The sequence below is a fragment of the Prosopis cineraria genome, unplaced genomic scaffold, assembly GCF_029017545.1.
Source record: "Prosopis cineraria cultivar Desert tree isolate PC_DT_omini unplaced genomic scaffold, ASM2901754v1 PC6, whole genome shotgun sequence".
In the NCBI taxonomy this organism is placed as follows: domain Eukaryota; kingdom Viridiplantae; phylum Streptophyta; class Magnoliopsida; order Fabales; family Fabaceae; genus Prosopis; species Prosopis cineraria.
The window spans coordinates 28,881,770-28,893,965 of NW_026555337.1; the positions used below are offsets into that span (position 1 = coordinate 28,881,770).

The window sequence follows — 12,196 nt, forward strand, 5'->3', positions numbered from 1 at the left end:
CCTTTTTACTCTTTAAATAATAATAATGATAATAATGATAACAAAATAACACTCTTTACTTAAAAGTGTAATGTCTATCAAAAGGAAAATGATATCTATGATATATTATATGCATAAAAGCAAGGTTTTAAAAATGAGGGTAATTGACAGTTTACTAGTCATAGTCAAATTATGGTAAGGCTAATTGTTAATTAATAAATTTAATTTTATATATTAAAATAATATGATTCTAAGTAAAATATATACATTGGATGGTTCTCAAAGACTTGTTAAAAGAAGATTAAATCTAAAACTTAATTTTTTAATATAAAATATATATTAATATTATGAGGTAGAAATATGAATTATATGTTTGCATTGTAAAAAAAAAAAGACATGAGATCACCCAAAAAAAAATCAAAGATAAGAAGAAAATAGAAATAAAACAGAAGGAAATAGAAATCCCACATGTGAGACGAAGACAAGTGAAGAATGAGTTGTGTGTAGAACCCTAAAAGGAACGATGCAGAGTGTAGACGACTGAGGACATTTTATTATGCATAGTATTGCATTTGGTTGTAGTTGCAAAACATGGCAACTACTAGTCAAGAGTTTTAAAAATGAGAAAATTAATAATTTAGGGTGTATGTTTATTTTCTATTTTTAAAAATTTTATTTTCTATTTTAAAAATAATTTTTAAAAATAGAAAAATTTAAAAATTTATTTGAATAGGTACTTTTCATTTAGTTGTTTTTAAAACTGTTTTCATTTTTTATTTTTAAAAATAAAAAAATAAAAAAAACTTTAAGTTATTTTCTTTTTATTTTTTATTTTTAAAATACAATACATTTTATTATTAAAAATTATAATTACTTTGATCAATTTCTATTATTAATTACAATAATTAAATGCCTATAACCATTATTATCAGTTCATTTTTTTAATCTTAAAACTGTTTTTTAATTGATATAACTAAATGAATTTTCATTTTATTTTATTTTAAAAAAAATTTTAAAAATTATATTAAAAAAATATTTTTATAAATAAAAAATGAGAACAGAAACCAAATAGGCCATTTCTATAATTTTGATTGAGTTATAACTCAATATCTAAATTTAGACTTGTTATAACTTAATTTTTTTATGGTTTTAACTCGATTATGCTTGCTTTATAAACTTTAATTCGGTTCAATTTAATCCCTATAATTTTAACTATTCAAATTTTTGATCCTTATATTTTAAAATTAAAATTATTTTAAAATTTAGGATTAATATTTTAAATTACTAAAACATTTAATCTTTATAAAGATTATTAAAATTAAAATTTGAAATTAGTTTTAATCTTTATAATTTAATTTTTTAAAATACAAGAACTGATATTTTAAATAGTTAAAATTATAGGAATTGAGTTATAAGAGTCAAAGTTAAGAAACTATATTATAATAAGTGAAGAATATAAGAACTAAATGATAATTTTATGTTTAAAGATTTTATATTTTATTAGAATTTGGTCCCATTTTTTAAGTTAGAATTAGTCTGGTGCTAGCTGGTTTTGTCGGTCATTGATTAGTTTTAGTCATTGACTGGCAAGTGTTGGGGGTTGTACTGGACTTGAACAGGACCCAGTTTTCGATTAATTAAACCAACCGATTTGATTTAATTTTTAAAATCCTGCATGAGTATATCAATTTCAGTTTTGAATTATTTTAAATAGAATTGAGTTTTTAATATTTAATTTCTTTTAATGCATCTAAAAATTATTGTATATCTTGTTTTCCAAAAAAAAAAAACATGTTTCCCATTCGTTTTACCTAAATTTAGTAAGTGCGAAAGTTAAGTACAACTGTACAAGTCATAATAGCAATAAATAAAGGGATAATTTCTTATAAAACTTATTCAAGGAACATAATTTCTTGGGAGAATCACACTGCAGGCCCTAAAATATCATAAAATATCACTTTGGACTCAACACATTCTGATATTGTATTGTAAGCCCAAGGGCCCTTGTTTCAAATTTTCTTGGGAGCGAAAGTATAATTTTGCCCTTATGTGATTTAAAAACTCAAATTATGTACAACATGACATCCATAAATATACAACACAATATTGACTATATTTATTTACAAGCACAATAGATGTCGATAGATGCACAACACAATATTCATGAATTCTTAAGAAAATATCCATGTGTGTCCACGCATGAATATTTAGTTGAGAATGCATAAATATTATGTTGTACATTTATGGATATTGTATTGTATATTGTGTGTGTCACTTGTATACTTTATTAAACTTACTAATTAACTAGAAACACATGGATATTAGGGCTATACAAAAGCCTCGTAGTTGTCCGGTCCGACCTGTGAAAACTCGATCTTGTCCAGTCCTATAAAATGCTAGTCTTACAGGACCAAAAAGATAGGACTAATTTTTCGGGTAAGACCATACTAAAGACCAAGCATCTGGACTAAGTGGTCTGGTCTGGTTCTACATAATTATTTTAATATAATTAAAATTAATTGATAAATTATTAATTAATAAGTCTTAAAAAAATAGTCTTTAGTCCAGGTCCAGCCTTGCACGCCATGTACTCTGACTGAAAAAAATCCTGAACATTGTTACTCAATTACTCAACAGCAGTAACACAACTACAGCACACTCAGCGTCTCAACTCTCAACTCTCAACCACTCACGCGTGACTCAACCTTGCTCTCATTCTTAGTTTCTTTAGTGCGCCGAAGCCTTGCCGTAGCCCTCCTCCAGTGCACCACGAGCCCACCACCATTATTTACATCGGCGATGTTGCACCATCACTCGCCCTTACTCTCCACCTTTGATCCTCCTTGCTCTCCTCCAGTGAGCCATACAGATCTCAGTACTTAGACTAGTCGACGGCCTCCGCCCTCCCCCTCCACGCCTCGACACAACTACAATTGCAACTCGACCCAGATCTTGTTCTCTACCTTCACGCCTCGACGTGACACGACTGGAAGAAGTAAGATACTTTCTTTGCCTAGCTTTGCCTCAAATTTCCATTTCCATTCTCAGCTTCGCCTTGACCAAATTTGGTGCTGCCTTCGTTGTTCTCCTCATCATCCTCACTCCTCAGATCTGGTGCGTTTCAGCGGTTTCACCATCAGAAATTCATTTTCTTTTTTATTTTTTTATTTTATATCTTCCTTTTAATATGCATTTACAATGATCTAAGTTCCTAGTTACTTGTTTGCTTTATGTTCCTTTGCAATTTTATTTGAAATTTTAAGATCAGCAAATCATTGATTTCACGGCTTCACGCACCATAAAGAAATAATGCATATCTGGTGCTTTTATCTAAGTAATTTCCTTTGCAAGGATCTAAGTAATGATCTGAGCAATAATGCATATCTGGTGATTCCACGGCAATTTTATCTATAACAGATAAAAGCAAGCACTAGATTTTATTTTCAATCCCTCAATTATATATTATTTAGAACATATACAATTTTAACATGTCTGTGGGCTGATGTTTATTACCTCTGTTCTTGCTGATTTTTTTTCCATTTTGCTTCCTTTTTATCATTGTGCTGTTATAACTCATCAATTATATGGTCTCAATTATATTTTATCATTGTAAAGTAATGGATATTGAGCAAATATCCAATATTGATCAACCTCAATCATCTCCTTTTACTGGTGAAAATGTGAGTTCAACTCTTTCTGGACCATCCTTGACACCTACTCCTCCTCCTCAACCCCTAACTACTATGGAATGTCCTCCTTCTCTTACAACTGTAATCGAAAATGAAGCTACAGAAGGTAGTAGAAAGAGGAAAAATTCTGCAAGAAAGGTATCAAAAGTGTGGCAATACTTTACCAAGTTACCATTGGAGGAGACAAATGGAGAAGTTAGAGCTACATGCAAGTACTATAATTTAGATTATGCTTGTGATCCAGGCAAGCATGGTTTAACATCCTTGAAGAGGCATGTACCAAAGTGTCCTAAGAATTCACATAAAGCTACACAAATGACAAAGCAATCTATGTTGAATTATGTGACACCAAGTGGGCAAGAGGGAAGCTTAGTACCTCACATGTTCAATCAAAAATTGATGTTACAGGGCTCTAATTGAGTTCATCATATGTGATGAGATGCCATTCAGGCTTGTTGAGAAGGAAGGCTTTAAAAAGTTTGTGAAGGAGTTAAAACAACGATTTCAAATCCCTTCAAGGACAACAGTGGCTAGAGATGCCTAGCAATTGTATCTTGGTGAAATTAGAATATTAAAAAATTTGTTGAAGAAGTGTACTAATCTTCTTTGTCTCACTACAGATTGCTGGACATCAGTTCAAAACTTTAATTATTTATGTTTGACAGCCCATTTCATTGATAATGATTGGAACTTGCATAAGAGGATTCTCAGTTTTTGCATGGTTGAGAATCATAAGGGTGATATGATAGGCAAGACAATTGAAAGGTGCTTATCAGACTGGGGCATACAAAATGTGTTCACTATAACCATAGATAATACAACTTCCAATGACATAGCATTGTCCTACTTAAAAAGGCGTCTAGAGAATTGGAGGGGTCTTGTTTATAGTGGTAATTATCTTCAACTACGATGCTCTGCACATATTCTTAACCTAGTTGTTAATGATGGTTTGAAGGAGTTGAAAGATTCTTTTGAGTCCATTCGAAATGCTATTAGATATGTTCGTTCATCTCCTGCTCACTTGCAAAGATTTAAAGATGTTTATGAATTAGAAATGTTGGACACAAAAAACATTGTTTGCCTTGATGTCAGTACTAGATGGAATTCTATATATTTAATGTTGAATGTGGCTTTGAAGTTTCAAAAGGCATTTGAAAGATTAGAGGATGAAGATGAAGATTTTGTTAGCTACTTCAACAAAGGTTCAAAGTGTCATGCTCAGAATGACGTTTCTTATTTAGATACTAGCATAGATGCTGATGTTTATAGGCAAAGTGCTAGACCCAATAACAACATGGATGTTTTTGCTTACTCTAGGCAAGCTCCTCCTAAGCGTAATGGCCCTCCAAACAAACAAGCTTGGAATAAAGCACGGTTTTTTCTTAAGTTCTTAAAGGTGTTTTATGATGTCACTTTGCAATTTTCTAGCACATTGAAAGTTACTGCACATACATGCTTCCATCAAATTGCTTTAATTCAAGAGTTGTTAGATGAGAATATTGAAAGTGATGACCCTCTTCTTAGGGAGATGTCTTTGAGCATGAAGAGTAAGTATGATAAGTATTGGGGGGCAGCGGATAATTTGAACCCTTTGTTGATTATTGCTGTAATTCTCGATCCTCGATACAAGCTTGCCTATATCAATCATGTATTTGATAAGCTTTTTCCTACCCCTGACCTTTGCATGTCCATGAAGAACAAGGAAAGAGACACTTTGGATCGCCTGTTTGAGGAATACTCTGTGACAGTTGGTGCTCTTGACACCAATACTTCAAATACAAGTAAAGGTAAAAAAAGACCCTGGTTGTAGATGGTTAGCATCCCAAAAGCAAAAAAGCTCATTAGTTGATACCTAATTAGAGTTGGATAGATACCTTTCTGCTAGTACATTTGAGGACACCACTATTGATGATGATGATGATGATTTCGATATCTTGACATGGTGGAAGGTTAATTCTACCAAGTACAGAGTGCTTTCCTTGATAGCACGAGATGTATTGGCTATACCAGTATCTATAATTACTTCTGAATCAAATTTTGGCACTGGAGGACGTGTTGTTGATGATTATAGGAGTTCTTTATCTCCTAAAGTGACTGAAGCACTCATTTGTGTCCAGAATTGGCTACTTACAGGGCAATCTCTCTTAGAGTTTGTCTCTATATTTCATGAGGTTGACAATTTTCAAGAGACTGATGATGTGGTTAATGTTGCAGGTAATATATTCAATTTTATGTCTCTTAATTTAATTTATATATTGCATTTTTACACTTACTAATCACTTTATATATGTGGATATGATTTTTTTTTATAAATGCTTCAAGTGTTACTGACGCTAAGGAGATAATTATTTGAAGATTTATTGAGTTTCTTTCTGTTGAAGCTAAGGAGATAATTACCTGATAGATGTAATGTAGTGTTGAACTTTGTTGAGTGTTTTTATTGAAATTATATATTTAAATCATTTAGAGTTTGGACTGTAACTGAAATAGTATTTTTTTGATGTTAGAAACTATTGTGGATTTATTATGATTATAAGTGTTTTTATTATCTTAATTGAGTTTATTAAGTTGAAATGCATTATTGCTTATCATAGAGAAAAAAAAAGGCTAAGTGAGTATTGGACTAATAGGACCAGTCTTCCAATCCTATGGACCAAGTCCAGTCCTATTAATCTCTAAGCTTTCACATGACCAGACCGAACTACAGGTTGCCTAATCCATTCCTTTTCATGAAAAGGACCAGACTCTGGGTTAGGCTGAAGTCTAGTCCTATCCTGTCCTTTGTGCAACCTTACTGGATATTTTGTTGTGTATGATATGAGTTTTTAAATTACATAAGGGCAAAATTATACTTTTGCTCCTAAGAAAAATTGTAACAAAGGCCCTTAGGCATGCAGTGCAATAACAGAATCTATTAGACTTCCAACATAATTTTTATCTTTTTTCAGGCTTGCAGTGCGATTCCCCCTAATTTTTTTGCAAACTCCTAGAATGACTTCATTACCCTTAATGAGTAAAAAACCCTTAAAATGTAAGCTCACATGGACTCACATGTAAACAAATGGACTATTTCTTATAAATAATTGATCTTTTTTTTGTTATTTTTGGATCTTATGTTGTTAATTTTTTTCAATTAACTTATAAATTTTTTTCTATTAAAGTATATGTGTAAACCTATACGAACTCTTCAGAATAAATAGAATTCTTGTTGTAAATAACTAATATGTGTCTCGTGTGATGCACGAGGTGTGAAATGATATGTAATAATTTAAATAAATAAATCAATAGATATAACTTAAATTATAAAATTACATTATTGTAAAAAAATCACATTTAAATTAAAGTAATTGATGTTTTTCATTAATAATAATGGGTTAAATACAATAACTATTTTCCCATTGAATGAACTTAAAAATTAAATCAATTTTTATAAAACATATTTAAATTATAAATAATATACATACATTGCACAATTAAATTAGAATTAAGAATTAAAATTAATTTTATAAATTAGATTGGGGTAAAGATTATGTCTTGTTGTCACAATTTTCTTCGCAAAAGCACGATTTGGATTTAAAATGTTATTAAACTATTTTTCATAATAGTTAATAGATCATTATTATTTTTATATTTATCATAGATTATTTATCTAATGCCATGATCCCTCAATTTTTAAAATTAAAAATAAAATTAGTATGATGGGAAGTTACAATAATGGGAGGGTAGGTGAAATAATGGGAGGGGAATGAGGAAACAATATATCAATAAATCATTTTAAAAATAGCATGATAGAAAAAATAAAATATTGGAAGGAGTGGGGTCTGACAATTGTAGAAATAATATAAGGAATTATGATTTTAATATTGTAATATTTGAGAAAAGATAATAAAAAATATAATGTGCCAAATTGAAATTGCAGAGTTTATAAAATGATAAATCATATAAAGGATAATGTAGGATAATGATACCTTCTAATTAGATTATCTATAGAGAGGATCTATAGTTTGAGGTTTGAGCTTTATACTTTTGGCCGGGTATATCTCGAGTTTCGAAAATACTTTGGTCATATGGATCAGACCATAGATAAGCCTATAGTTTTAGTCAGTAGTATAAGGTTGGAAGGAGTAATTAAGGGGGTTATAGGTCTTACATATTATCATATATTGCATATATCTGTCATGAATGATAGCTCGTAACTTGTTATGCTAATAGTGGAATAATAATGATGAAATTATATGGGGTTAATGAGCAAATAGGACCTTGAACTATTGCTTGAAAATCACTTTGGACCCTAAACTCTTAAAATATGCAAAATAAATTCTAAACTTTTAAATTCATAGCAAAATAAACCCTGATCGTTAACTTTTTAACATTGTTATTGTCCACGCAGGTACTGTAATAATCAGGATTAAATTCATAGGAAAATAAATCTTGAACAGTATCTGCATGGGTTATAATGGTGTTAAAAAGTTAACGGTCAGAGTTTATTTTGCTATGAATTTAAAAGTTTAGGGTTTATTTTACATACTTTAAGAGTTCAAAGTTCAGGGCAATTTTTGAACAAGAGTTCAGGTCTTATTTGCTTATTAACCCAATTATATGTCTACCTATAGGGTTATTTTTGCGTGGTTGTTTGCACATAACTACATCAATATTTTTCATAGGTATTTAAACCATAATCAACTTTTACATATAAATAATAGAATAATAGATTTTTATACCTTATGCATTTAAAGAATATAAACAAAAACTTATTCCATATATGCTCACCCAAATTATTTTGATTTGTTACGCTGTGCTAATAATAAATATATAGAAAATTCTTTTTATCTAAATTGTGTTATTCCATATAAAATTTATCATAAAAATATAAAATTTTTATTAATTTTTACACCTTATATAAAATTTTAACATTTATAAATGAAAATTTATATGGCAAATGTTTTTCATCCTACATAAATAAATTTTATTAATTAAATTATAGGTCCCACAATCAATTTTTTTTATCAATGATAATTTCTTTGCATATTTTACACCTATTATTTTTATTAAAAAATCTTATATTCGCTGCCCATTTTTATCATGAATTTTACATGATCTTCCAAAATATAAAAATCTTTAAATTTTTTACACATGGTCTAAATTTTTAACATTTATAAATGTAGGTCCTGCACCTACATCTTTTAATGATAGATCACACATCCACTTTTTTACGGAGTTCCGCAATTATATTTATTTTTTATTTTTTAAAAAAATTATCCATTAACTAATTTTAAAAAATTAATAAATGCAAACACAAAGTACTACGAATCTGTGAATATGCTTATTTTGAGAGATTGTAAAAAGAATCCATGGAAGATCAAAGACAAACTCAAACAAATCATGCTTAGGGGGTATTGAACTCACAAGAGCATTAAAATGGCGTTTCAAGGCACAATAGATCACAAGGTTTTTTCTTTTTTACTTGAGAGTCAAATAGAGGCTTGCAATTCACCATTTTTAATTTTAAATCTCATTTGAACAAAACATCAAATGCCTTATCCACTAGATGAATTTCATATCACCAAGTTTTGAAACTTAAGACTCTCATATTTAGTAGGGACCATTGGCTATAACCTCTAGTACTAGCCGTATCATATTAAATATGTCATAATATTCTCATTATCCTACCCATTTGAATGCCATCAATTTGACTAAAATAATAAGATGCATAATAAAGTAGGAACTAGATGAATTAGGATTTGAATAAAAAAATTTGAACCTACTGTAGTGACTAGGAACTTCAACCCCTTCTTTGCTTTATACTTGAACTCCTTTAGATGTTTCTTGATTGTTCTCCTTTGGCTTTCTCTAACTCTAAATCTGAGTCCCGTTTGGATGCTTCTATCTCAAAATACTCATTCTGCGTTGAACTCTGTGTCTCTCTACTTCTCTCAATCATTCCCTAGAGCTTGCCTCCAACTCTCTCTACCTTGATCTTTTCAGAAAGCTCATTGAATCTCTTTCACTCCCCCCTCCTCCCTTGTGTCGAACTCAAAGGTTCTTATATAGGCAAAGGAGGTTGGATTTTTGAAAGTCATCATGAGTACTCATCGCCTCTGCTTCTCTAATTCCCCAAATTTCAGCATCTTAGACTCATTTTTTGTCTTCTTTATTTGTGTTGCTTACTACAAGTACATGGGCTGTAGCAAGTAATATAATGAAAGTAAAGTATCGTTTCCTCAAGGATTTGTTCAAAAACAATGATCAAACAAAAAATTAAGTAAATTCAATCAAGTTGAGCCATATATAGTTAGGTGAAAATGATTTTACAAATTAAATTAACACTAGATAAAGAAAATTAATTAATTCACAAACTTCAAATACAAATTAGGACCTAGGATTATTTATCCCCCTTGCATTTCTTGACACCAAAATTACCTCCTCTCATAAATGCTGTTAATGAAAATAAGTGCTAATCTAGAGTTCTAAAAATATTTGGACAAGCTCTCTAAAGTCAAGAACAAGTGTTTAGTTAAATTAATTACCAATCTTTTATTACAATTAATAAAACTCAATTGTAAATACCAACTCTAATGTGGCTATACAAGACTAGTAAGTATATCTCTATCTTACTAGCAAAACCATTCATTTAACATGCAAATATCAAGTTCTTGTAAAATTTTTCTCAAGTTCTACACTCAACCTAGCCCTCTCAAGCATCAATTAAGTGAACGCAACATCTAAATGGTGGCCAATTACTTAAAAGCATTAAAGAAAGAGTAAAATAAACATATATATTTAATCATAAAAAAAAGAAGAGGAACATAATGTTAATCCATACAAGTGTTCAAAATAATCCTATCGCAAAGAGTTTAGTTACTCATAAACATCAAAAAGCTACAAATACACAAGATATTCATAGCCATTACAAGATTACAAGAAGAGAAATGGAGAAGAAATAAATGAATTGAAGAAATAGAGCTTCAAATCTCTTCAAAGCTTCAACTCTTTGACCCAACTCATCCAAAGCTCAAACCCTAACACAACAAAGCTCCTAAAGTATCTTCAAGTGTGCAGAATGCCTTTTGGGTCGAGCTCTCTGAATATAAATGTCCTACTCAATCAATTTCAACTTAATAAAACACAGCATTTTCTAACAGTAGTGAAAGTTGTGAACGAAAGCCACGACTTTAGCAGTTTTACATTGTTTTTGCAGTTAACAAAAATTATTCACTTTGTGCTTGATTTCTTCATCCAAAAACCTTCCAGAAACATCCACAAAACTCTAGAAATACTTCTAATCAAGTCTTCAACCAAAATTAGGCTAAAAAAGATATTAAATCAAAGCCAAGAACACAAACCCAAAATAAAATGCACATTTTCCTAATTTGGACAATAAAAACATATACAATTGAGCCAAAATAGATTAGAATCTAAAAAAATGTGATGAAATAATATGAAATTCTAGAGGTTAAACTCTGCATCGCTGACTTCCTACCACTCCAACCGTACATTCTCCTCGCTTGCTTTCTCTCTTAGCTATCTTTGTTTTGCTCTTCCTCTTCCTACTTGCGTGCGCCTCTTCCTTCTACTCTTCCTCTTTCTGCTTCCTTTTAGCCATCTCTAGCTTTTCTCTTTGTGCTAAGGAAAGCGTTTAGGGATATGGTGAAACACTGAATCATCAACATTTCACCCACCCCATTATTTTTTTACTTTTTAATGTTTTTTTATGTTAATTAATTTTAGAAATTAAATTAAGAGAGAAAAAAATATGATTTTGAATTAAAAAAGAATATCTCTTTCTTAAATGAAAAACAACAAGATTTAAGAAAAGAAATTTAAAAATATTAAACTCTCAAAAAATTGATTCTCATGATTTTTGAAGTGTTGAGATAATTTAAAAGAGTTTTTTCAAAGATTTAAGCAAGATTTTTTTTTTGTCATTTTCAAAATTGATTTTGAAGAGAGATTATATTTATTTATCTTCTTTCTTTTATTATTTTTTTAAAAAATAATCCTAAAAAGGATTAAATTTTATTTTTTATAATTATTAGATTTTTTGGAATATAATTCTTAAAAGAACTAAATTTCATCATTTTCGTCACTTATTTAATTTTTTTGAAATATAATTCTTAAAAAAGAATTAATATTTCTTTTGGAAATTAACTCTTAAACAAAGAATTAAATTTTATATTAATTTATATATATATATATATATATATTTTGGTTGTTTTAACTAATTAAAAGAAATAAAATCCTAGCTAATAGGAGATTACTTAAACTAAATCCTTATTTACTTAATTTTTTTTATTTTATCTATATTATTAGAATTTCATTTTTTGGTTGAACTTATTATTATTATTATATTTAAAAAATGCCTGAACAAAATATAATGTTCACAATTCGTCTTTTTTAAGTTTTATCAAAGCAATTAATGCATATAACCATTACTTTCCTTAAGGCGCCAATAACATGCAAACCTGTAAAAAAGTAGAGCTGGTAATTTAGGCGAGCCAGGCTTATTCAAGTCGGGCTTAAAGAATCCT

General features: G+C 29.5%; 1 protein-coding gene across 1 annotated transcript; it reads left to right on the forward strand.

The window, feature by feature from the left end:
• Positions 1–3,596: 3,596 nt before the first annotated feature.
• On the forward strand, positions 3,597–6,639 carry LOC129314045 (zinc finger BED domain-containing protein RICESLEEPER 2-like). The gene is made up of 4 exons (XM_054957424.1): positions 3,597–3,912; positions 4,334–5,455; positions 5,529–5,882; positions 6,617–6,639. Exons 1-4 carry the CDS (start codon positions 3,597–3,599, stop codon positions 6,637–6,639), a joined length of 1,815 nt encoding a protein of 604 aa, XP_054813399.1.
• Positions 6,640–12,196: the final 5,557 nt, after the last annotated feature.